The sequence below is a fragment of the Trichogramma pretiosum genome, unplaced genomic scaffold (assembly GCF_000599845.2).
Source record: "Trichogramma pretiosum strain Unisexual culture from Peru unplaced genomic scaffold, Tpre_2.0 scaffold21, whole genome shotgun sequence".
Lineage (NCBI taxonomy): Eukaryota > Metazoa > Arthropoda > Insecta > Hymenoptera > Trichogrammatidae > Trichogramma > Trichogramma pretiosum.
This window is the reverse complement of record NW_019640940.1, coordinates 1,608,231-1,636,202: the sequence shown is the minus strand read 5'-3', so window position 1 is coordinate 1,636,202 and position 27,972 is coordinate 1,608,231. Positions and strand designations below refer to the sequence as shown.

The following is a 27,972-nucleotide window of genomic DNA, read 5'->3' as shown; positions in this document are numbered from 1 at the left end:
CGAGCACACTTGTACACGGACAAACAGAGAGAGAGAGAGAGACCGTCCGCAGCAACAGCAGCGCCGTCGCCGTACATTACACCGCGCTGTTTGTGTGCGAATAATAATCCTCTCTCGCTCTCGCTCTCTCTCTTTCTTACGCATTATCGGAGCAGCAGCAGCAAAGTGAAGCAGCGGCGGCGGCAGACCTGGGCGAATCGTACATTCACACACACACACACACTATACGCGCATCTATACTCCTCTGTTTTTTCGCTCGCTCGGCAGCACCGCGCAGTGCTGCTGCCTCGCGTAGGGTACCGACGAATATACCGACGCAGCCGCGCGACGGCTCCAAGACTTCGCAGTTCAGTCGCGATTGTGCGTTTAATACATGCAGTAGTCGAGTGCAGGGTGTCGCGTTGTCTACGCTGTGCAGTGTGCAGTGTGTCGTGCTGTGCCGTTCAGCAGCGTTGTGTGCGCTGCGCCGCGGCGTATCGTTATTATTACACACATAAACAACGTTACGTCTCTTACTCCTATCGTGTAATATAGCACACACAACAACAAGCTCGACGTTACATATACATTGAGAATATATAGCACGAGGCAACGACGACGACCTACGACGATCGTGCGGCTTTTAATTTCTGTGTTTTTTGTTTTTAATTTACAAAAAAACAACGTGTGAATCCAAGAGTCACAAAGGAGCAGAAAGCATCGTCGTCTTGGGGTTACACCTGCGCTCGATAATCAAAAGTAAAAAAAATTGCCAGTGTCTGTGTATGTGCTCTGCTCACTCGTGCGTGCTACTACTCTGCAAATTCGTGCTTTGATATAAAATAATAATTACATAAAAAGTGAAGCAGTGGTGATTCGTGAACCCGCGCGCCCGAGCTCTCGACTCGAACGCGCGCAGCAGGCGTGTACCACGGCAGCGGAGAGTGACACTCCGTTTTCCCTTCTTTTAGTTGTTGTTGTTGTTTTGTTGCATCGTCGCATCGATATTCACACAGTTCATGTAACAACGCTGCTCAGCTGCGGTATATAGTGTACAGTGTGCTTGCGCGAGTGTGTGTGCGTGTTTTTGCCTCCGCAGCAGCAAGTGCTTCGAGAGTGCAGTGTTAAACACAGAGTCACTTACCAACTCATACTCACACACACACACATCTACACGCTTCATCTCTCTCTCGCTCTCTTCCAGTGCAGTGTGCAGTGCAGTGTTTTCCAAGTGTGTGTACGTGCGTGTGTCCGTGTGTGCACTATTGCAACGCACACCGCAACGTATATATAACCCCCATATGCAAGAGAAGAAGAGGAGCAGCAGCAGCAGCAGTAAAACGCAGCGTTGATGTCGCTGATGTGCTGGATCGCCGACAACTACTACTACCACCACTAGCTCTAGCCTCTGTGTCAGCTTGCTACTGTGCCGAGGCGCGAAAAGCATTTTCGTATTATTATTGAATTAAGCTACGTTGCTTGGTAATAGTAATTAAGTTTGAATCAACAAAGAGAGTGTGTTGCTTCTGCTCTCTACTACTACTACTACTACTGTGCTACCCTACAAAGTGCCAGGCGTGTGTATATGTGCCCTGCAGTGTGCAAGTGTTTGTGATAGTACAGATATATGTATGATATTTGTGCTTCGGTGTGGGTGCTATATACAACGTGCTACTGCTCCGTCAACAACGTGTTCACTTCATCGTCATCGTCGTCATCAACAACAACAACAACGCAAAGTGTCGTCAACCGCAGATAGTTACGATAATATTCGTACGTTGATTACCTTAATAAATAATATACGCGCGAATATTGGTACGAATCTTTCTCTCTTCGATCCGGGTAATAAGCGCGGTGGTGCTTCGTCGAGTGATATCACACCTACACATACACATAAGAAAATTAGCTCTCGATTTCGTGCATAGTGCAGTGCAGCGGGCCTTACATACAATCGTAGCGTGCATATACGTATGAGTACGTGAGAAAATCCTCGCGGGGCTTTTACCCGCTGAATATAATAATGCGCCGACGTCGACACAATCGAGTTTTATATACACGCGCGTGTGTGCGATACTCGAGCGTCGAGTATCTCTCTCTCTCTCGGCTACATAACTCGCGAGTTTTGAGCTTTATAGCTGCTGCTGCTGCTGCGACTTCTCAACTTGCCCAGCGACGTCGACGACGACACGACGTGTATAGACGATTCGTTCGGCTTATTTTGCATTTTCGTTGCCAATGTTTAGATAGGTATATAGATATTGTACGAGCGTGCACACTCTCTTTTTCGTCGAGCCATTGGCCGCCAACGAGTTACAAGTGTGAGTGCGCATAATTTACGTACTGCTGCTCGTCGGTCGTTGTTGTTTGTCAGTGAGTCTCGCCGAGTTCTTTTTTAAAAGGTGTGCAATTTTGCGTGCGAGCGAGGAGAGTCAGAATCGAACGGTCTCTCTCTCTCTCTCTCTCTCTCTCTCTCTCTCGACTCCGATTCGCTCGTATACACACACATTATACGCAGTATAAGTCCAGCGTCAATTCCAGTGAAAGTTCGCGTATACATTATACGGTGGTTATAACGCGCACGTCGTTCTTCGGGGCTCTCTTTCTTTCTCTGTCTGTATATAAGCATGACGGCGAGACAACGACGACACTGGCATATTCGAGACCGAAAGAAAAGCAAATTATCGCCTCGGAATTTTACATCCTCGATGTTTCGATTCATTAAGCTCCCCCTAATCTATTCGAATCTCGTTCTTGTTACATAAAAAACTAAGAAGTGTATATATACACGCGATTGACGTAAACAGATATACATACATTGCGACGTAAACATGTGTACAAATAGGCATGGAAATATAGGCGAAAGACCTAATGCTCCGACAAGACAGAAGATCCGACCGTCCGATACATATTTTGTGCATGCACAAGTGCCAGTGTCTCTCTCTCTCTCTTCTCTGCGTGCATGCACTTTATAGTATCTGCAATGTATGCTCGCACGACGACGACGACGACGAGACAGGGTTATGTGCCAAATGGCAGTGCGCGCTCCAAAGCTGCACACGGACAGACACAGACAGAAAGAGAGAGAGAGAGGGGAGAGAAACTGCCTAGCAAGCGATCGCATACACTGAGCAGGACAGGAGAGAAAATGGCAGCAGCAGCAGCAGAAGCAGTAGCATTTATGTAGAGCAGCATCATCATCGTCACCGCCGCACGCACGCACGCGCGCGTTTTATCAATTAAAATGCAAAAAAAAAGCCGCGTGTAGAGCTATACACGCTCGAAGTTAAAGCACACGAGTGCGGTGCAGCCTTGTTGTCGCACACACGATGACGATGTACTATAGGGGGAGAGTAGTAGGGGAAGAGGAGGCTCGCGAATGAATTTTCTCAAGCACGATTCTGCTGCTGCTGCCGCTGCTGTCCATGCGCTTATGTGCCTGCAGCCGCTATACGCATCGATTCACTCGCTCGTATTTAATCGCGTTTTTCAATGCCTAATATCGGTTACGGTGTATAAATATTTTCGCGCGTTTACATAAAGTATACCACTACACCCACACATGCGTATAAGACGCGTGTGTAAACGAGAGCTCGTATCGTATATACATAACAGACAGATAGACAGACGCGGCGTAGGTGCAAATATATGTGTATTAACGCGCGGATCGCAAACGAGTCGCGTCCACAACACTCGACGTCGTAGTAGTTTAGTTTAGTTAGTCGTCGTCGTCGTCGTCGCGCGCAGATGCGAGATATGGATATTTACACTCGCTCGCCACCCACGCGTTCGGGCGCGTGCGCGCCCTGCAGCAGCGTATTATATATATATATATACGCGATACCCTTCGAGAGCTCAGTCAGTGCCTGTATATTATTATATAGATTGTCAAGTACACACAACGTACACGTATACAGGTATAGGTTGACAAATACACTTGTGCCGCTGCTGTATATGTAACATACTCGAGGCTGCAGTGCAGCTACTATATGTAACGTGTAATATACGCGACGCACGATGATAATACACACATAATAATACACAACAAAGCACGAGTGCCGCTGCCGAGGTTCGATCAACCGGCTTGTGTGTCATTGCGATAGATACTCTCTCTGTCTGTCTCGCGATAATGGACACGAGAGTAGTCAGCAGCAACAGTGTATACATTATTATGTAGCGGAGTATACGAGAGAGAGCGAGCCAAGTAGTCGAGAGTGCAACGTGCCACTGCTGGCCGTCCGCCGCGTACCGATGCACTTAACACAATTGCGCTATATGTATATATCGTCGGTGCATCTCTCTCTGTACTGCCGCTGTTTTGATACTGTTACACGCGCGGAGCGCACGAAAAAAGAAAGTGAAGGTACTCTCTCTCGTTTATACATACCGACTACCGTGCTGTTGCTCCCGCATACACGCGTATAATAGCCGAGCGCGTGCAAAAATTATCATCGCGCCGTAATAACCCAATTTTTTCGTGCGCGTCATATATATTATATACTTTTTAAATGCGACACGTATGGTAGTAGTAGTATGAAGCACACATGCGTGCATAATTCATTCGCGCGGATCCGGTAACTCGCGAGTCATGAATGCCCGAGCTTACGTGTACAACTACTACATATAAGCTTGTGGGAATGCATGCCATGCCGAGACTTATTTACAATATATACTATATATATTGCGTGCGTTATTGAGAGAACGGATACTTTGCACACGATCGTGCACATATAGTAACGCACACACGTATACGCACTTTATACACGCATCTCTATGCACACACGAGAACAGGTTGTTGCTCAATCGCGCGTGTGCATAGATATTCATACATATAGCAGACGAAGAGAGAGAGAGAGAAGGAGGGAGAGCGGAAGTTTTATAGCATTTTCCACCTATAATGCCGTGTCCTGTACCGATGATACACGTTATAAATAAAATAAAGCCTCCGCGCCGCTGTCGTCGTGCTGTGCCGAGCTATACGGCCGATGCAGCATCTCTTCTCTTCCCTTCTCTCTCTCTCTCTTTCTCTTTTGAATCATTTCCCTCTGCGTACGTTTTCAATATATATCGCCTAGGCACACACACGTACACCGAGAGGCGCATTTTCGCACGATGATGCCTCCTCACGCTATGTTACGAGAAGCAGCAGCAACGGTGACGGCAATATTATTAGACGCTCCGTTAGTTTATACTCTATTTTGCATATATAGATTTTTCACCTACCAAAGCGGCGGCCGTGTCGCACACGTGGTATATAGGTAGAGAGACACCGAGCAGAGAGATACGCTATTTTGCGTTAAAACCTTGTGCACACATAGAGAGATGACGACGAGCGCTGTGTTATGCAGCAGCACCCGCTTTTAATAAGTAATAATGGTAGTGGTGGTGGTGGTAGTCTACGTCCTCTCGTCATCGCAGATATAGTCGCGAACGCAATATATCATACGCATTAAAGCCTCGCAAAACACGTATATGCGTGCGGAATCGCGCGCACGTTGTGTTGCCTTGTGTGTGCAGTCGCCGTCGCTCGTTTTCGCAGCTCTTCTCGACTTAATAAACGACTTTGTGCATTATCGAGTTGTCTCCGCGTCTCTCTGTAATACGTAATCGTGTGCGTGTGTGTGTTTTTTTTTGTTGTTGCTTTTAATCGCGCGCACACCTGCGTTCTGCTCGCGAAATCGTGCGCGAAAAACACGCGCGTTGGAGTCGGAGCCGATGACAAAGTGTGCACGCTCGCGAGCGAGAGCGATATAAAGTCGGAGCAGCAGCAGTAGTATAGACGCAGGTCGCGTCTCGCGTTGTTTATATACTCGCCTATACATGTATAAGCCGGGGCGCGGGAGAGCTCGTATATTCTAACGAGCGCTGACAAATAGATCACACGCGCATATAATTTACTCGTGGAGAACGCGGTATTATGAATTATACGCACAATGACTAGCAGCAACGTTGGTAGCGCAGCCAAAAATATATAGCGGAGGCGCTCGGGGTATATTACGGTATATATATTATATATAGGTACGGGTAGGAGCGGCGGGGGGAAGATGCCAAAAATTCCCCGAGTGTTACATATACAGGCACGCATGCTAATGTATACACGCATTATTACGGCATTGTACTTCAGCCGCGCACACATTATACAGTAGTCGCGAGATAATGCGCGCAAACACGTGCTTGTTTTTTTCTTTTCGTTCTATGCCTTTGGCCTTTTGTTGGTCTTTTTTTTTGTCGCTTCTTTCCTCTATAAAAGAGTCGGCAAGGTAACAGGTACACACGCGCAGTCTCGCGCACGTAGGTGTATTCAGACGTATCGAGCGTTATTTGTTTTTCTTTTTTTTTTTGCATTTATGTAAAAAAAGAGGCGACGTTACGCGGCGCGCGAAACGCCAACGATCGTTATACCACGCTCTGTACCAAGTATCGCGATAAACACATTTTTATCTAACTCGTTCTCGCTCGTTCAGTCGCGCAGGCGGTAGGTAATGATACTGTACAAACACGTAAACGGTTCTATAAGCTATTAAGTCTCTCTCTCACTTGCGCTCAACTAAGGAGAGCAATGCCAAATTGCGTCGTCGTCGTCGTCGTCGATTCGCATGCCTGCACACAAGCACACACACACACGTAAACTCTATACGCGTATGGAATTATTATACACACGTGTGTGTACACTATAGAACTCTCGCTTTATACGGCATTCGATGTTGTGTACAATAAGGTGTATGTATAAACGGACGATTGTGCGCTCGCGAAGGACCTTTCGCTATTAAACATTTTCCAATGCTCCATTCTTTTATACGTATACTATGCACACGCGGACGCGGTCACGTATACCTATATCGTCGCGCATCTGCAGTCGTTCTCTCTGCTTCTTCGCCTCTCTCTCTCTCTCTATATATATATAATATAATACAAACGCGCCAAGGCATTGGCCTCGAACATGTGCGATCTTGAATATTTCAGGACTCTCTCTCGTGCGCTCACGTACTACAGCGCGCGCTCCTGATGCGAATATACTATATATCTATAGATACACACGATATGCGTTTCTTTGCCTGCCGAGCCTCCGTACTATACACTGCCAACAGCAGCGTGTATATAAGAATGAGAAGATTCACGAGGAGGGAGAGAAAGTATAATGTATACGGAGTGAGAAAGAGAGAGACGGAGCGCGGGTCTCTGTCTCTGGTGCAGCTGCACACGTCAGACAGACAGAGAGAGAGAGAGAGAGAGCCGGAGTAAGCGTTATTTTAGCGCGCGGATGTTTCGCACACAGACACAGACGCATTGCGTATGCACGGAACACGCGGCAATGTATAACGCAGTCGATGACGATGCTATACTACTGCTGCTGCTCCGGCGTACAAATTGGTCCGCTTTTTTTCACTCCTCTTCTGCGCCGCTGCTACCGATGTTGCTACTCTTCTACGACTAGCTACTACTACTACTCGTGTTATAGTCCGTTTGTTATACCAGCGCCGCGCAGAGCGAGTGAGAGACTCGTAAATGCAACAACTAAACTCTCTTGGTCGTCGTCGTCGTGCAGTCGCTCGTTTATAATAGCTCTCTCTCTCTCTCTCTCTCGGTTTTCGCACGGATCTCTTTTGGCAACTGGTGTAGCAGCATACTGCTTAAATAATATCGCAGTAGCGCAGCGTACACCGCACACACATAGTTTCGTTTCTCGCTGGGCGCCGCGCGACGACGACGACGCTTTTAAACTAATATACCTCGATGTGTATATTATATAGACACACACGCATCACGCGCATGAATTAAATCGTTTGTTTAACAGCGTGGCAGTAAGAGAGAAAATTAGAGCGAGGTATATAAACACAAATGCACACACATACGCGTTGTTGTATTATTATTAAATATACGCTTTCTTTCGCATGCGCCTCGCGCGATCATCGATGCATTATTATACACGGAGTGCCGCCTTCGTGTTGTGTTCGTGCCGTAACCGTCGATTACTTTGCTACTGTTGCACTTGAGCTGGCGCACGAACGTATATACCTGTATTTGTTTACACAACGACTCGCTGCACACGCACCCCGGAAGAACGAAAGAGAGAAAGAATCGTCTTATCGATCCGATCGCGTTACTCCATAATCATTGACGCTATTTTTTTCTTCTTTCTTTTTTTTTTGCGATCTCTGCAGTGCCCCGGCCACAGGTATATAATACACGCAACTCGAGAGCCGCTATCGCTCCGAATGTCAGCTGCGTATAATGTGCCAGATCAAGGGAGACATTCACAGGCTCGTCAAGCATAACACTCTGTTCTATCGAGAGATCATCAGCTGATCGACTCTGATAATAATCGGAACAAATCTGCGAAATCGTCATCCATCATCTTCCACCACGGCAGCCACTCCGAGCGGAGCGACTCGCCCTCACTCACTCACCACCACCAATATCCACCACCCTGTCTGCCTGCCGTGATAAATGGATCCTGGCCCCTGGTATGCCACCTACAGCAGCAGCAGCAGCAGCAGCAGCAATCGCTCGAGCGTCGCCGGCGCCGTGTCGTCCGCCTTCTCCACGGATCACAACAACCTGGACCAGACGCTGCTGCTGTCGTCCAGCGCCGTGCCGGCCGCGATCGTTAGCGGCAGCGTCGAGAATGGAGGCGGCTCCATCATCGTCTCGACCAGCTCGAGCGCTCCACAAATCATTCTACAGGCGACTCACACGACGGCGAGCCTCGGCTCGTCGGGCCAGACGTCGCCCTTCAGCCCGACGAGCTTTCTGCAGGCGAGCGGCGCCGCGCCAGTGAGCTACGACGTCTTCTCGCCCTTCTCGTTCAACAGTCCGAAGCAGGCCACGAGCTACGTGTCCGGTGTCCAGAGCGTGGGCGGCACCGCTCAGGGCGGAGTGTCGAGCTCGCAACCCGGATCGCCCGAGGAGGCGAGCTTCGCTTCGTCGCAGAACAACGACGTGAGTATTAGATAAAAATCAATAAAAATCGAAATGAAGGTTTAGTAGAGCTTTTCGAAAGCTCGCGACTGTCATTCGATGTTTTTTGACTGGCTCTTCCGTCTCCCTGAACCTTTATTTTTAACGTTGGCTTATCTTTGCAGTCGTACTATCGAACGTCGACGTCGTCGCCCACCGCCGCCTGGAGCCTCACCAATCCCAAAACACAGACCACCCAGGACAATCCGTTCGGTATCCTGCCGCACGAGAGCGTAACCGCCGTGGCCTCGCCGCCGCAAGCTACGAAGCAGCAGCAGCCCACTAATAGCAGCAGCGGTAGCTACAGCGTCTACAGTCCTCACAACGGTTCCGCGACGGAGGCAGCCAAGACACCGAGTGCTTGGTCCTCCTCTTCGAAGCAGCAGCAGAGCCGAACGACCACCGAGTCGCCCATAGACGATAACGCGTCGTTTTACAATCATCACAATGGCGGTGCATCGGCGTATTCTCCTGCCGATGGTACGCATCAGTCCTGCATCGTTACGACGCCCAACGTGCTGTCGTCGAGCTCGCCCGTGCCGACGACCATCTACCTCACGGCGGCCACGACGACGACGCAGAATCAGCAGACCGTCGTTGCGAGTACGTGTCAATCAGCCATTAAATGACTTTAAAATATAAAATATTTTATACAGAGATTCTAAACGCGTTGATTTTTTGTTTTGTTGCGTTTCGCAGATAGCCACGACGAGAGCAGCCAGTCGTCGCCCGTCAGTTACTCCATCATGAGCTACGCGTCACCCAGCCAGGCCAGCCAAGCCTCGAACAACGGCAAGGCTAGCGGCAACGGTGCAGCCGCCGCCACGGTGCAGTTTCACGTGCTCGGCCAGGCGCAGCAACAACAGCAGCGACTCTACGCCACGACCGATCAGGAGTACCATCATCCCGTCCGCTCCAAATCCGCCGCCTCGACCGACAGCGCCTACTCGTCCAGCACGTCCCAGAACGGACCCGATTGCGGCGGCGCTCCGGGTGTCGTGCCCCGCCGGCCTAGCCCGATGCAGTCGTCCTCGTCGCACTCGCAGGCCAGTCCGCTCGGGCACGTGCCCAGTCCCGCGACCTATCCCATGTACAACAGTCCGATGACGAGCATGTCGTCGCCGTCGCCGTTGCAGCAGCAGCAGCAGCAGCAGGCAAACGTTGTGCAGATGACGCCGCCCTCGCCTATGATCGACGCCGTGACGAGGTCGCCCTCTCAGCAGCAGCAGCAGAATCAAGTCGTGTACTCGTCGGTGATTACGAGGGCTTTGGGTACGCAGAACGACGGCGGCGTCAGCAAAGCGTATAATACGGCCGATGGTGAGTAGAGATAACGTTCGGAGTGTGTTAATTTGACTCGACACAGGTGATAATTGCTGCTACTATAATACACTGTGTGCCTTTTTGTTTTTCTCCCCCTTTTTCTGTACACAGGCTCGAATTACGAGAGAACGCAGGACTACGTGCAAACGACGAAGCAATTGTGCCCGTGGGACGGCGATATTCAACAGCAGCAACAAACGACAACCGCGTATCTGACCGGTAACGACCAATCGGATACGCGAGTGCTGACGACCCACCAGATTCACGGCCTGCTCGATCATCATCAGCAACAACATCAACATCAACATCATCATCATCTCGAGACGAGCACCATCAATCTGCAGGACCTGTCGACGGACGACGATCCGCGCGAGCTCAACGGCCGGCGCTGCGCCAAGATCGCGCCGAAGCGCGCCCTGCCCATGACCACGGGCCTCGAGAGCGAGCTGGCCAACTCGGTGAGCTATCAGCTCGAGGCCCTGACGGCCAGCGGTCAAGTGGTGCTCAACGCTCAGACGAGTCAACAAAACGGAGGATATATCGAACTGGAGCGATGGAATCTCACGCCGCTGCAGAACGGAGCGAAGATCATCGCCGCGGCGCCGGCGGCGGCCGCCCCGACCTACGTCACAACGCAGCAGCAGCATCAGCAACAGCAGCAGCAATCGGCTGCCGCCGCGGCCGCGGCTCAGGTTGTTCAAGCGGCGAGCCTCGTCACGGCCAATCCCACGCTGCTGGTCGCCCATCCGCCCACGATCTCGTACTATCCGACCTTTCACATAGCACAAGCGACGCCGCACATAACGACGCATCTGCAGCCGCAGCAGCAGCCTCAGCCACAGACGACGACGGTCGTGTCGTCGGATCTGCAGCACACGATAGAGATCAGCACTCTGGACCTGCAGAACGACTGTCAGCAGCATCTGCCGCAACAGCAACAGCAGCAGCAACAGCAAACGCAGCTGATAACTATCCAGCAGCAGGACATCAACTCGTACAATCCGGACAACGTGGTGAGAGAGGAGAGGCCGCAGGTGATAGTGCCGGATATAGAGGAGGAGCTGGGCTTTCTCAAGCAAGTCAACAATACAACGACGACGACGACGACGCAGCGACACTCTCAGCATCAACAGCAGAATCATCATCGACACAATCACCACAACAACGGTCATTATCACAATCAGCAGTCTCGTCACGGCAACGGTCAGCAGCTTCACCTTCAGCATCAGCAGCATCAGCAGCAACACAACAATCATCATCACAATAATCATCACGGTGTCGTTACCAATAACGAGCCAAACTCCGGCTTTATGACCAGCTTCTTGAAGTTCCTGCAAGGCGAGAAGGACAGCTCGCCGCCGCCCTTGGCCCGAGGAGGTAAATCGACGTTTACGTTTACGATATTCCAGCTTCTCGCTCGCGCGAAATTATTAGCTAACTATTCGCTGTGCATACACTGCGTGCACTTTCAATGAACGCTGCTGCTGCTGTGGCGGCGGCGGCGGCTGCAGCTGTGTACGGTGCTTGGGAAATCAGGCGACACGTTCTCTCTCTCTCTCTCTACGCTCGAGCTATAACGTGGTTATATAACATCTCGTCGGCGTGTATATGCACGCACGCATCGATTGTGTTCGCGAGTTTATAATGCGCGAACTGCACAGCGATTCATGGAGCTACTATAGTGGCTAGCTCGACTATAATAAATTTTGCACGGTGCACTACTACTGTGTTGTTGTGTGCAGCTGCAGTGTATCGAAGCGCGTCAGGATAATTATAAATAGCCTTCGAAGAGATCTCTCTCGAGAGAGAGACTTGGAAAGTGTCGAGGTGGCTTTGACTTTTCGCAGTTATAATGTAAACTTTTCGATCGTTTTTAACGCGCACGAGCACGCACAAGACTCTCTGACACATCGCTCTCTCGACGCGAACGGCGCAGGCAAAATGTGTGCGAGGTGTCGCAATGGCCATGCATAGCGTAATGCGTATTATATACGCACACGTGCTTTTGTAACTCGCGCGGTGTTCGTGATCTTTAATTGCCGTTTGAAGCGACGCCAGAGAGAGAGAAAGAGACGGAGAGAAAACGAGTTTTTCAACTACTTATTTATAGACGATTCGGTAGATAAACTTTGCGTACCTATAACACGACGACGAAGAGGACGGTATCCCCTATCGGTCGCGCTCGCACTAACGGAAGTATTTTTTTCTCTCTCTCACTTCGTTCCCTCGTTCTCTCTCTCTCTCTATCTTGCTCACTTCGCTGTTTTCATTCGTTTTTTTTTATTCGCTCTCTACGGAAGGTTTTAATCGCGGCTGGATTATGCATGCCGCGCAGCGGTGGTGGCTGCTGGTTCTTACGCAATGTGTACAGAATCGTCGCGCGCGCAATGACGCTACATCGCCGAAAAATGTAGAAAACTTTTAATCAAGAGAGAGAAAGAGAGAGACCAATGCGATGGTTGATTATTCATCGTGTATACAATGTTTCGCGCTTGGAAATAACGTTAATTCAAATCAAATGACTTGTATCAATGAAATGCGTTCTCGTGCCAACAGGTCGCAAGACGGGCTCTTGGCCGAAGGCCGTCAACAAGCCGTACAGCAATTCGGCGTCGAACTCGGCCGACGCTTGGAGCAACAACCGTAACAGCACCTCCAACAGTACGACGGATACGAAGGACAAGCCAGTCATCGATTACGCCAACGATCCGCGCTATTTTCCACTGCCCAAGGAGCGCAAACGCTTCGACTCGAGCGACGACGGTTTCTCCTCGAGCGAGAACGAACTCGGCGGCGGCAGCAGTCACTTGGTGGCAGCGAATTGCCGCAACAAGGCTGGCGGCAAATCGAAGGAAAACTCGCGCCAGAACGGCGGAGGAGAGGACTCTAACGCAGCAGCGAGCAGCGGCTTACCGTACGGCTTGGGACCGGCGTTACCGATCAAGCCGCCGGAGGGTCGGCCGAAGAAAGGTCGTCCCATAAAACCAGGCGGTCCGACCGACAGGAAACGGAAGGCTGCCGCTGCGGCGGCTGCGGCCGCGGCCGAGGCAGCCGCTAAAGGCCTGCCTTATCCGCCCATACCCGAGTCCAAAAAGAAGAGTAAGTGTTTCGTTGCCTTCCAACGCTCACTGCTATACATATATAATGTGTGTGTCCTTTTTGTTGCTTATGACTTCTTGTTTTTTTTGTTTTATTTTATTTTCGAGAGCGAAGGCGCGCAGTAAAAGAGGAACGCGAGGGAGGGGAAGGAGGAGCGGGAGTTAATGACCCATCGAAGGTTTTGCGCGCGAGCCGGTGTGTTGTATATGCTCCCTCGGGATGTGCACACGTATAGCATAAGTGAATGAGAGAGAGAGAGAGAGAGAGAGAGAGAGAGAGAGAGAGAGAGAGAGAAGGGAGATATATATGTAGGTACAGAAAGCTAATGATCGCTGCGCGTTTTGTCCGAAAATTTTTCATCTATCATCGTGTGCATATTAGCAACAACCCTGTGTAACGTGCGCACACAGGAAATAAAAAGAAAAATGATGCCGGGGCTCCGAGCTTAATTTCTGTCCCTCCTCTACTCTCTCTCTCTCTCGCTCGCTCGCTCGCTCAATGAAAGAAGCCAACGTATAGTACGCGTAATGCTATATATGCACCCGTGCTATATATTCTATATATACCTACATCACCGACACACACGTATATACACCGGCTGCTGCTGCCGTGAGTAAAAGGATTTTTCGTTAGAAATCGTCATCGTCGATGCTCCGCACGCGCGCGCGCTCGTGCACCTTCTTCCCGATGCCTCATTATAACCCTTGCCCAATTCCGCGTCCTTTCGCGGTAAAGTAACAGCAGATTTCCGATGAAATTCGTTGTGACTCTGTTTTTTTTTTTGAGAGAGAGCTTCTTCGATCCTCGAGCAAGAATGAGAGCTCGTGAAGCGCACGCCAACGGCAGCAGCAGCAGCAGACTTCTTGTCCGTTTTGCTGCATGTGGGATAATACCGGCGAAGGCTGAAATTTCATTTCGTGCATGTACTCGATTCACCTGTTGATAGATGCATTTTATTCACCTGTGTCTAGTTTACTGGGGTTTATATGAAACATTCTTCGAATTGTCTCTTTTTTTTCATGTGAAACTTCTTTATAGGCACTTTGGATATGAAAATATAAATCTAATTGTAGGATTAACTTACTATAGACTCCTTAAATACGGAGTCGTTCGCGTCACTGTTATTGTATCCATAAATATCTTCGTGTATCTTTTGGCTCGCTCGAGGTCAAACGAAACATAGCTCGCAGCTTCTCGTACTTTGCCTCGCGCGCACATGTTTACACTCTATCCACACAGGTCGCGTAATGTACTGCACATACAGTCGACAGTACACCTTACGACTCGGCAGCGTAAACAGCAAAGAAAAATACCCATCGCAATTCGACCTCCATACAGCCAAAAGTGATTCTCGCGCCCGCGACAAGAAGTGAAAATCGATCGTGTCGTGCACTGTGCGCGTGTGTGAATATAAAGTGCGCGCCTGTAAGATGTGGATGCAGGAGGACGACGAGGAAGGTAGCTTCTACTACCTGATCGGCCGGGGCGACCAGGACGACGTCTACGACTTCGAGTCGCTCGGCATCGTCAACTCGGAAAAGCTGCGCGGCATGCGCGAGAAGGTCGACTGGGAGGTGGACGCGGAGCGGCGCGCCTTTCTGCCGCAGCTGTACAGCATGATCAGCGACTGGAAGGGCCGACTGCCCGATCTCCGTGGCATCTTCAAGAAGGAGGAGATCGACTGGCTTCTGTCCGAGGCCGTGATGGACAAGAACGTCGATCAGAACAAGATCGAGCGCTTCGTCTGGTTCGTGGCACGCACCGGCTACAAGGACAAGCCCGACCTGGACGCCCAAGGCAAGCCCGTGTTGGCGCGCACCACGGCCCTGCATCACGCCGCCCGACACAAGTGCTACGGCCTCATAATCGGCGATCTGTTCGAGATCTATCACCGGTTCGACGCCAATTATCGCGACGAGTCGGGCTACACGCATTTTCACGCCGCGTGCGAGTACGGCTGCGACTACGCCGTGAAAAAATTCCTCGAGCTCGGCCAGGATCCGAACTGCGTGTGGCGCGAGACCGGCGACTCGCCGCTCCATCTGGCGCTGAAGCATCAGCGGGGCAAGTGGCTCGCGGAGCCGCTGCTGCGCCGAGGCGCCAATCCCAATCTGGCCAATAAGAAGGGCGCGACTCCGCTGCACATGATCAGCCGCCGCGAGTACGACGACGACCTGGTGAAGAGATTCTTCGAGATGGCCGATAACGATAACAATAGCAAGCGTCGAGGTCTGAGAGTCGAGGTCGACGCCCGGGACGAGTTGGGCCGTACGCCGCTGCAGCTGGCCGTGGCGAATTTTCTGCCCGGCGTGGTCGACGTGCTGCTGGATCGCGGCGCCGATCTCGCCGGCTTCGCGTTCCCCGCCGAGCGCGACTTCGACGAGTGGTTCAAGTCGCGCCGAAGTAAACAGATCGAGAAGCGGCTGATGCTCGTCTCGGGTGCTCTGGCGGTGGTCGAGCGCCTCGAGCAGCGCGGCTACGAGCTCGACCGCCAGGACGCCCTCACCCTCATGCGACTGTTCGACAAGCATCGTGTCTTCAAGCGGCCGGCCAATCTGCCCGAACGCTGGTACGACGCCGAGTACTTCGCCCAGGAGGCCAAGAAGATCATGGTCGTGCCGAGCCTGTCGCTCTACGATCTGATCGCCGCCTCGCCGCGACCGCCGCCGCTCACCCACAAGGACTACTTCGACTTCACGCGCCAGCAGGACTTCGCCTATCTGTCGGCCTGGAACTTTCACGCCTGCGCGGCGCATCTGAGCGAGACGATGGCTCGGCGCTTCCATCGGGGCTGGGCCCTGGACTCGTTCGTCGAGCTGACGCGCTTCAGGCTGCCGATACTCTGCTGCGAGAAGATCGTCGAGCGCCTCGGCAATCGGGATCTGTGGCACGTCTGCTTGGCGGCTACGGGACAGAGCTAGACGGGGGGGTCGAGTTTCGTTTGTAGTAAATATTGCTGCCAACGCTGCCAACGCTGTCGATAACGGAAAGATGTTGAAAAATGATACGAAGCTTCGATACATATGTGTTGATATGTAGGAACAGCTATAATTTTGTTTTTTTTTTTGACTCATTGTTAAACAACGAGTGTTACGATCTAAATAAACAAGTTCATTGATTTGATTAGATTTAAAATTGCTCGTATTTTAATTTTATTTATACTGCTATTTACACACCAAAAAATATATTATAAAGAAGTTTCACATCTCGCAGGAGTTCTTACATACACTTACTACTTATTACTATTATTTTTTTTCCATTATTAATTTTATTATACTATATACTGTTCGCCCGTCTCGCGGGGCTTTGGCTTCTTCTTCTTCTTCTTCATCTGCTGTTGCCATTGCTGCTGGTGGTGCCTCGTTTCTCTGTATCCGTGCGATTCTGCGGTTTTGGCTTTCATTAGCGAGGGAGAGAGACTCCGACCGACTGCATCGCGCGTACACATAAACGTATATTCATCTCGACATGTGATTCGCGGGTCCGATTTATATACACCTACACGCACACATACACACGCAGAGATATGAAAAAAGCAGCGATCTTGGGAGAAACGCGAAGCTCCGTATACATTAATCTATGAGACTGAGGGAAAGATACGATTACAATTGTTGGCGAGCTTGCTTACGATCATATACATAATTCGAACACACACGAGCGATTATACAATTGACGCGCTGTCACCGCGCGTCATATATAAGACCAGAGACGCGTTATCTCTCTATAGCAGCGCGGGTACTTTGCACCACACGCGTACTAATACAAATTTTTTCTTGTAATATACTTTTGCAACGTGTTCTCCCTCTCTTCAACTCTTGCAGGAGAGCTGATTATTTATTGCTGGCACGGCAATCATCGTTGCGAAGATGATTAATTGTCACCGGCGTTTTTTTTTGTCAAGATATAAACGTTGTTGCATTCCAGAGCTACGGGTTATGAATGAAAAAAAAAATGAAAGAAAGAATAGTAATGTTACAATGTGATGAGCGGCTCGCGCACGCGAAGATTTCTAGACGCGTTCGCATATTCATTAGAGGATCGTTGCGGGCATTATACACGGCGTTGCGCTCGCATACGTACGGAGTTGTTGCGGTTTTCTCGCTGGCGAAGCGTAATTTTTTCGTTATATTCGGATGAGGCGCGCGTGCATGTATACACGAAAGCTACTGCTACTGCTACACACACACATTATATTACCGAGAGTTTCGACACAAAGTCGTGTATTATAAGAGAGAGACCAGCGCGAATCATCTTGTGAGACATAACTCCGAGAAATTCTCGAGAGCCGCCGCTTAGCTGCTGCTGTATAGTATGCTGGCGTTGTGAAAATATTTGCTCGCAACTCGCGCGCTTGTATGTCGCAAATAACGTACAAACACACACATATATAATATACTTATCGGTCACTCTCTTCTGCTTCAAAATTTGACGCGCGATGTTATAATTGAGCTACATCATGTATCGTTCGACTTATTTGTAACAAAAACATGTGCTTGAAAAATATTTATCTCTAATCTCTCGTAATACATTATGTATGTATGTATTGGTATATATACGCGTTCGTCGTGTTGTTGTTGCCGCCGCCGGGTGGCTAAGTGGCTTACTTAATATTTGATTAGAGCTTTATAAAAACGCCTCGATTACAACGTCATTACGCCGCTGCTTCTCTCTCTTCTTTATTCGGCCTTTCTTCTTCCTTCTTTTTCTGATTTTTTTTGCGCGTTCGCTGTTTTTTTGCATTACATTGTATGTTATCTAATAAAAGTTGACTTTCTCTCGCGTATACATGCATTTCGCGGCGTACACGCAGCTCTAAACATTAATGGAATGGTCATAATACACACACGCACGGTCACGCGAGTTTGTTTTATTTACTCTTTTTTTTTGTATCTCGTTGCTCTTCTCTTTCCCTCCTATACCCACTGCTACTTCTTCGTCTTCGTCGTTGGGTTAATTTTTTTTTGCCGGTGTCAGATCAATCGAGAAAGCTTCGGAAAGAAAGTTAGCGAGAACGTGTTTAATTTCAAAGTCGTCTCTCTCTCTCTCTCTCAGGGCTACTACCTGCTGCTACGTACCTATATATATCTACCGACCATTACCCCCGCGCATCGACGACGGGGTTCTTTTCATTCCAAACTTCGCAGCGAGCGAGATTTTTTTTTCTTGCCGTTGCTCCCTCTTGGAATACTTCTTAACATGGCACGTGATACACTTTTATTCTATATAGCAGCAGGTACACAGAACGATGTGTACTGTATATATACGTACAGGTTCTTCTCTCGTTCGTTTGTTGCCCTTTTTCATTTGTTTTTTCTTTTCTTTTTTTTTTTGTTCTTATTTCGCAATATATAATTGGATGATTAGGCAAAGGTATATATACAAGATAGGATAGAAAGATGAAGGCAGGAAGCGTCTCTCTCTCTCTCTTTCTTTCTCTTATTCCTCTTTCTGCTGCTGCACAGCAGGTAGTAGTAGTAGTAGTAGCGAAGATGGGCTCAGTTTTTCGAAAATTACAGAGCAACTCGGGGCGGTGTAGCAGCAGATATATACGAAGGGCCAACCGCCACTGCGCGCGGACCTGTGCTGTGTGTCGAACGCCATGCGGCCTAATTCGATTATACGCGAAATTACTCCCCGACGTGTTTTAATAAATTTATTTGCTCTTAGTGTATGGTATATACTGTCAGAGAGAGAGGAACAAAAGGGTTTCACAAATTACACAGAGCGAGTGAGCGCACGGGGCACTAAATGAGGGAATGTGTGACTTTTTGGCGACTGCTGCTGCTGCTGCTCCCAAATTACCGGATGCATTATTCCGTCATTATCTGCAGGCACACACACACATACTTTTACGTTAAATTACAATACATATACGCAAACGTAATAATCGTATTATTCGAATCTCGAATTGTGTGTGTATGTGTGTGCAAGAACGTCTGCCTGTTGTCTTATACTTATATCTGCTGTATGGTATCTATACAAATCGCAACGTAGAGCCTGTATATTATGTCTCTCTCCGCGCGCGCGGGGCGCAACAACAACACAACGAGACCGCAGCAGCAGCGGCGCAGGAGGAGAGAAACGCAACCTCGCGAGAGCAGCAGAAGAGAGACGGAGAGATGCGACCGCAAAAATTTTCCTCGCTCTCTTTCTCTCACGCTGTTTTGTGTTTTGATATACACACATGCGTGTACCTCATTTTCTACGTACATACGTAACTGCCATAACCTTATAATAACACCGACGACCCCTTCTGATATAAATGCGTATTCGTACGCAGTAATACAGTACCTATACACAACGTGCGCCCGCGAATACAACCTTAGCACATAATAAATAATATATAAGTGCATCAGTGAAATATTATAAATTGTCGCATCATGAAAGTATCCCAACTGCTTGCAGAGCTTCAACAACAGCAGCAGCAGCAATCGATGCCGAGGCGCGAGAGCAGCCGGCGCAAGGCCAAGGAGAAGCCCAAGCTGGACAGCGAGAGCCGCTCGGGCCAGGGCGACGATCCCAACGACGAGATGGACGACGAGCTCGGCGACTCGGACTCGGATCCGGCCTGGACGCCGGTCAAGTCGTCGGCCGACGAGGACGAGCACAAGCATCGGCGCAAGCGCGGCCGGCCGCCCGTCATATTCAAGCGTGCCTACAACAAGAGGCACAGCGATTTTCTCGACGATTCTTCGTCCTCTACACAGCAGCAGCATCAACCAAAGAGACCTGGAAGAAAGCGAAAGAACCACGTGGAGGCGCAGAGAGTGGCCAACAGCAGGAGCAGCGGTTTGGCTGCGGGCAGCGTCGCTGGTAATGGTCTGGTGGGTTCCGCCGAGGACAGGTCCTCCTACTCCTCGCACTCGCCCCTCGCCGACGACGAGATCGACATCGCTCCGTTCAAGGTTCGTTGTGTTTTTTTTGTTTCGAATACGTTCATTCGTTTCATTCACATTTTTGTTTATTAATTTGTGCTCGCATTATTAACTTGGCCATGTTGTTTTTTTTTTATTTCTCTTCCACGTCGTCTTTTACGTTGTCGTTGTTTATGTATGCGTCGAAAACTCATGTACGCCTCGCTACACGTGCAGACATCGGCTAGCGGAGAGTCCTTAGTGACGGTAAATCACAGCAATTACTCATCATCAGTCTTTATCTCAATCAAGAGATTTCAATTGTGCAAGCTTAGTACGGTAGATTATTATACAGCTTTAGGCTTGAAAAGAGTCATGATCTGCGTAATCACGATATTATCACATGGACGATTCATGCACTCAATGCATTATACAAGCTCAACGGCACACGCTATTTTTTGTATCCATAGAACTGCACCCCATCATCGATTCGTATACTTGTTTATTTTATAAATGTATTATTTATTTCAATGGAACATTTATATATTTAATTGTATCGTATAAAATACGTTGATAGAATTTGCCATACAGAGTATGGAAGTATTTCTCGCTTCGACGATATATGTATTTATATGAATTTGATACCAATGCCATCAATCGTTTTATTACAGTCCGGCGAGTTCGTTGTGATAAAAACCGACTTGGATCAGGAGTACCCTCCGCTCTGGCGCATAGACGGCAAGACGCTGCTGCAGAAGTACGAGCCGTTTCAGGCTAATGGAAAAACATTGTACAGAAATATATCCACGGTATGGTTTTTTCCGCCGCAAGCTCGGCTGCTTTTCCTTTTTCACCGTGATATTATATTAAACCTTTGCATACGATGTTTTTATGTATGATTTTTTTTCTCTCTCTCTCTCTTTTCCACACAACAGTATTCCGGTTGGGCTCCGCAGAGTCGCTACATTTATCAAAGCGTGCCCGTGAAGTTCTGGCAGCAGAACAAGGAGGAGACGATCGTCGAATTTTTGCGCGACCAAATGACGGTCGACGAGGGGTAAATTATTTGATATTGAATTTTATTGATCTGTCAATTAATTTATACGACATTAACGTTCACGATTCTCTCTTTTCTCTCTTTCTTCGTTCGTTTCGCGCTTAGGGAGGCGATCACGAGGTTCATGAAGGACACGGAAAAGTATCAAGACAACTTCGAAGTCTACATACAAACGTTGATCTCGCAAGCTTTGGACTCCAACTTCTTGACTGAAATTTTCCAAGAGCAAGGTAAACAATTTTATCGTGAAAAAAACGTCTCGAAAACAAAGTTGAACGTGCAACGCTAACGTTTCGCTCTCTTTCCCGCAGACGAGTACTTCTTGCTGAACGTGAAGAAAGTCGACGAGATCACGGAGGAGCGGAAGCAGAGATTGCTGTCGACGACGAAGTGGCAGTCGAACGTCATAACGGCTTTGTCCACGTGGCCTTGCATCAACTTACTGAAAGACAACATAGCCGACAGAAACAAGACGTGCTCGGGCTGCGGCAGAGTCAAATTATTCTCCCGAATATTGCTCTACGGGCAGCCGTACAATAGCACGACCCTAGAAGGCTGTCCCCCGGTTCCGCAAGTGCCTCAGGAGAAGGTACGTGGTGTGCGATGACTGTGTCTCTCTGTGCCTATGTGTGGTGTATTTGTGCGCGCCGCCGCCGCCGCCTGTCTCTTCTCTCACCGTCTGATTGTTATTATTCCATATATTTGCTCTAATCGTTATCTGTTAATGCGCCCGCCTTTGCGCTCTCGCGTATATACGATCGACGAAAAGCTCTATGCCAAACAAAAAAAAACGATCACGTGAAATCAAGTGTAATTTGATTAATCCTCGATTATTGTTATATCTGTACTGTCTCTCTTTCCTTGTGCATATAGTAGCCGGGTTTCGCGCAGGCACTCGGAAATCGATGAAAATTCAATTTCCAAGCGAATAATGTATCGGGCGTTAGTCGTCGTCGTCGTCGTCTCTCGTCGCACACATGCACACGAGCCGTCGCCGCGCCGCGCATACATCAGCGCGCGCGGCATGCACATTATACGAATCTTGAAGCGTAAATAGAAATCAGCGCATCTGTCGTTCTTCTCGCACATGCGTGTGTATCGTGACATTCGATCGAAGCCCAACTACATACTATACTAAACGCACACAACGAGAAAACGTGTATACACACAGACACAGATACGTGCGCGTGTGCTTCGACTGTGCAATGTGCGGTGCGTATACATCCCTTTGGGAGAGGGTATTACCCAGCGGCAGCAGAGCAGAGCAGTAGTTAGTGTACAGTCAGCCCTTTTTTCATCCTGTGTGTTCTCTCCCTTTTTCCTTTCTCTCTCTCTGTCTGTCTCTGCCTCTCTTTTGCACTGCTATACACTGCGCTAAATCCGTAATACACGACCGTATGTGCGGCGGAGGCTAAAGTGCGCAAGTGCGACGACGGCGACAAATCGTGCAGTCGTGTATAGTATGTATGGTGCACACGGAACACACTGCCTGGCCTGGCCTGCGTGCACGTCTATAAAGTGCGCGCATCGAACCGGGACTAATTTGTATTTCATCACTCATACCACGGCTCGTTTTGTAGGATGCTACAACGCAAAATGCGTATTAAGCGCACACATTGTCGCTGCTGCCGCGCATGCGGAAATTCTCGTTATATAAAGATGCGGCGCGACGATATATCGGCGCAAGACACAAATCTCCATAAAACCTTTTCTTTTTTGATTACTTTTTCTTTTGTTGCGATGAGTTTTATCAACGTGCGCGGTTTTGTATTAAATACGCGCGGAGGCACACGCACACGCGCACGTATACAAATCGTTCTCGAATCATAAAAGGATATGTAAATATCGCGTATTGTTTGTATTAAATTTTTGGCGAAGGGGGGCGTTTTCGCGGCGCAAACGAAGGCAAAAAGAAAGAAAAAAAAAGCACAGGAACGAGTCGAACATTCGTATGTATAATGCAAGCCATTACAATACCTGTTCGTTCGTTCGAGAGAGAGCCCTATCTCTTTTAATAATGCAAGCGCATCGCTGCAGCTAATTCATTTAGGATGCTTTTGACGTTAACGACGACGCGGGCCCGACCGAAACTAGTTCGACTCTCTAGCTCGCTTATTTACGCGTGTTATATCGGTTTACATATGTATATATTATATATGCACACACACGCGAGTGGTGCGGAGGCTCGTGCGCGAGATAGCCCCGCATTGCATCGCTGCGAAAGAGAGGCGCCCGACGTGCAATATGTATTTTTACTCCGAAGAGAGAGAGAGAGAGAGAGAGAGAAGTCCATTATATGCCTCGAGAAATCGTTGATATAATTAATTAAGAAAAAATGCCGCGTTCTCGAGATTTTTTTAATAGCAAAACCAGTCGAATTCCTTACGACCGATGCACGTATGCTGCTGCTGCTGCTGCCGCGCGAATCATCTTCCCGCCTTTGCGGACTGCTTTTTCTTTCTCTCCGCGTCTCGCGCGCGCGTCTTCTTTCTCTCAGCTTTGTCGAATGTCAAGAGCTTTATTACTTGGAAAAATATACACAAAAGTGCGCGACACACGCGAAATACTGCAGCGCAGCGCAGCACACATATACACGAGACAGTATAAGAGAAGAGAGGAGTCCGATGGAAAGAAGTAAAGGAGTAAAGGCAGCAGAAAAATAAAAATAAATAAGAAGAAAGGGAATCCCTTTATAGCCGCGGTGAGAATGACGCTACATTACTGCGCGCAGGCCGAATCACATATGTGTGCGTGTGTATAGGTTGAATAGTAGTTACATACGCCCGTTTTGCGAAAAAGCAGCGCAAAAGCCGGCGCGCAAAAAGTTTAATCCTTATTAGAGCACATAAACACGCTCGTAATGCTCTCGGTGGTGTACATCTTCGACAGTAAAAAAAAGTAAGGAAGGATAAAAAAACATCTGCGCCGCGTAAAGTTTCGCGTACCGAAATAACTAAATTTATACCGTCTCTCTCTGTCTCTCTCTCTCTCCGCCTCGTTATCGCAATCGGAAAGTTAATTTTCGCTCTCGCTTAATAACTGTCCAATTCATTCTGCGCGCGACGGCTCGTATTCCCCGCCGCATCTAACGCTCATATAGAAAAGATTTCTAATGCGCCGTCGCCACATTTAACGATGATAATAACGAGCCGTAACGATAATCGGAGAGAGAATTCAAAAAATTTGCACCTGCCAGCCACACCAGCGCGTGTAATGATGATTGTAAATAAAGATGTATAAGCGCGAGCGAGAGAGAGAGAAAAAGATGATACTACTCGGAGTATTTGTAAAATGAATGATTGACTAGATAAAAAGGGAGAAAAAACGTAATTTAATTAAGAACCGAAACGAGTATAACAACACCGTGTATTATATATGTTGAGAGGAGCGCGCGGCATGCACGACGATGATGCGCGCGTATATAGCGTGCCGTTGTCTCTCTTTCTTCTTCTTCTTGTCTTTCGTTTTACAATTTTGGCCGGAGCGGCGGCGGCTGCTCTCTTTCTCTCTCTTCCTTTTTTTTGCCTGCGTTGTTCGATGCTCTCTGCTCTCCTCTCTGAAGAAGTTTTTAAAAGCATTAGAGAGAGGCCGGTCAATCTCTGTTATATATACCGGGCTGTATGCTTTAATGCGTGTCAGTTTTATTGGCCCTAAAAAAGCATTTCTCTCTCTCTCACTCTCTTTTACCTAGGCTCTAAAGTTGAATAATTAATGAGTTGTTGCATGTATACTACCTATACAACACGTTGTTGCGCGTCTTGGTGTAACATGGCGTTGTCCCTATAGGCGCGCGGATTCTCGCGCGAGCGAGCGAGCCACACGGACGGACAAAAACAAATGTCGACGAATTAATCCAATGAGCGAAATTTTGTATTTATACTCTTTTTGTTGTTTGTTTCGCCAGGACTTTCTTTTCTGCCGAGTGTGCCAGACGAAGGTGAACCTGTTCAACAAAGTGGCGCATCAGAAGTACCTCATGTTCCTCGAGTGCGCACGCATGGTGGCCCAGAAGAGGGCCGGCGACGTGCATAAGGACACGACCATCATTCTCAACGAACTGCTCGCAGACGAGGCGTGGCTCAATCAGGTTTCGTATAATTTTTATACCTCTTGCCTCTTTCTCTCTCTCGCGCTTGCATTTCGTCTAATTCGAAGAAACACCTTCGCGCAAATTTTTTTCCATCTCTCTCTTACTCGTCTTTCTCCGTTTCGTTTTATCGAGAGAGATCACTTTACTCTTGTTTTATTTTTATTTTTTTCGTACTCGATGACTCGTCAAGAAAGCTTTTCTCCTCGTGTGCTCTCGTTTCTTCTTTTTTTTATTTTACTCGAGTCAGTTTTCGAAAATGAAGGGAGCAAAAAAAATACAGCTGCTCTCCACTCCGTGCATGCCTCTCTTCCGGTATTCCTTCGCTTTTGCGCACGGTGGATCTCGTCCTCGTGCACCCGTTTTATATATATACGTATATACTCCCGAAATACTCATAGAATGTCTTTTATGTTTCACGCTTGGCTCGCGCGCGCGCAGCTCTTCAGGGACGTTCGAGCTATTTGGGCGGAGATCGACAGTTTACACGAGAAGGTGCGCAAAAAAGCTGAAAAACTCGCCGCCGCCAACGCCGCCGCTGCTGCCGCTGCCGCCGAATCCGAGAATAAGCAGCAGGAGCAACAGAGTCAAGAACTGGAGCAGCAGCATCAGCAGCAGCAACAGCAGCAAAGTAATCTCCAGGACAATTTTAACAACGAAGCCGCTCAGCAACAAATGCAACTGTTGCAACAGCAGCAGCAGTTGCAAATGCAGCAAGAGCAGATTCGACAGAATCAATTACAGCGGCAGCAGCTGAATCTACAGCAACGTCTGATGAACGGACTAAGCTATTCCTAGTATTTCGGATAATAAGTGCATTTCAGCCGATTTGAGCAGAAGCGTTATTTCTCTCAACTCCACCAATGAAAGTACATGTATTAAATGACTCACGTATTGCAGGCTAACCCGAGCGCGTGCGTATTGTTTCCGAAGAGCAATCATCAATTTATATCGCCTTCTTCATTCTCCACGTAATCCGATGATTCGCTTTAAAAAAAAAAAGAAAAAGAAAAGGTTATTGAAATAATAATAATAATAATTGCTGCAATATATCCTTAGGTACGTATGTATAAATAGGACATAATTATTACGCAGAGGACGAATTCCAAAGGCGTCGCTAGATGAAAGAAAAAAATTGCAAATGTGTGATGATTCGGTAGTGTAATATGATTATACGTATGCGTGTGTGTAGAGAGGTAGCCGTGAAAATGAAAATTTCATTAGCGCTAAGGGCAGCATATCCAATCGATTAGCGACGTGATATTCGTATGATAATAATGGAGGTGGTACTTGTTACGTACATTATTATTTTTTTAAATGTATAGATATATTTATAAGTGCTATGCTCATAGCATTCAAGCTAGTCCACTAATCACGAGATGGCAACTATATTATAAGGCTATAAGTAAAGATACGTGCTTGTTTCTTTTTTCGATATGGAAAGTTATCGTTTTTGTTTTCTTTTTGCGTAACGTAACAATTGCATCTTCCTCTCTCTCTCTCTCTCTCAATAGCTTAAAATGCAAAATGTATAAACGAGTATATGCATAATGATACCGGATCTTTTCTTCCACTTTATGACATGTAAGATCATGAGCCAAACGAATAATTATTATGATATAGCAGCTTTTTTATTTCGAAGCATTCAGTAAGAAGTATATTTATGAATAACGATATTAATATTATAAATAGCAGATTATAAAAAGGTTAAATATCATTGACAATTATACCGAGTGGCAAATTATCAAGTTAAAACTTCTAAATGTAGATTTAGTAAAGATATCTTTTAGTATAATATCAAAATTATATAAGAGAATGAAAATCAAACATTTTTGATACAAATTCTTTTCTCTTCGAATCTGGATATGAAAGTAATGTGACTGTATCTTTTACATACAAAGAAAAAGGTACGTCAAAATGGGCGAGAATAATCTTGCGAATCAAATTATTGTGATACGTGTCTAGATGTTAATTATCACGATGAAATTTCGGTTATTTACTTTTTTGATATTTTGTTGTTGTTTAGTTCAAGATTTTAAATTACCGACGATCATTGAATAGTCGTAATGAAAATTATTGTATACCTTGTTTGCTCGTTTAAGTTATACAATTCATTTTTTTGAGGAGTAATAAACGAACAAATAATTTTTGATGAATTATTGAAAAAACTTGATTTTGTTCGATTAAATAAAACAAAAAGTGTACAACTCTATTTTTGAATATTTTTCCTACTACTTATGAAATTAATAAGTACTATAATAAAGCAATTGTTTCTTCCAATTGGCACAGTAAAATTAGTTTTCACCTTAGCTTCCACCTCGATTATTATGGCATATTCAATCATTGTAATAGTTGTTTCGACAATACGCTGATCAACATTTTTAAAACCTCAACTGGTATTATTATTTACTGTTTATAGTTTATCTAGTAATTCGTCGTTTAAGTTTTAAAAATGTTCCAAGAATAATGTATGCCTGATAGAATTGAATTTTATAAATGGTGGAGGAATGTATGACAATGAGTCTGTATTTATCAAGAGAGAAATACTTTATTGAAGCGAATATGTGCATGCAAAGTCATATTCGAAAATTGTAAAAATATGTAAACAATTGACCTAG

At 47.5% G+C, this 27,972-nt stretch overlaps 1 protein-coding gene across 2 annotated transcripts; it reads left to right on the top strand.

Annotated features, from left to right (window-relative positions):
- Positions 1 to 279: 279 nt before the first annotated feature.
- LOC106659920 lies at positions 280 to 27,537 on the top strand. Of its 2 annotated transcripts, none has more exons than XM_023457914.1 (13): positions 280 to 1,752; positions 8,153 to 8,916; positions 9,060 to 9,537; positions 9,634 to 10,254; positions 10,369 to 11,634; positions 12,814 to 13,356; positions 19,762 to 20,261; positions 20,882 to 21,019; positions 21,146 to 21,267; positions 21,373 to 21,497; positions 21,579 to 21,856; positions 25,172 to 25,354; positions 25,796 to 27,537. In XM_023457914.1, the coding sequence occupies exons 2-13, from the start codon at positions 8,425 to 8,427 to the stop codon at positions 26,150 to 26,152; spliced, it is 5,103 nt and encodes a 1,700-aa protein (XP_023313682.1). In that variant the 5' UTR covers positions 280 to 1,752; positions 8,153 to 8,424; the 3' UTR covers positions 26,153 to 27,537. The 2 variants fall into 2 exon arrangements, with proteins under 2 accessions (XP_023313682.1, XP_014238173.1); XM_014382687.2 differs by having other exon boundaries at positions 8,139 to 8,916.
- Positions 27,538 to 27,972: the final 435 nt, after the last annotated feature.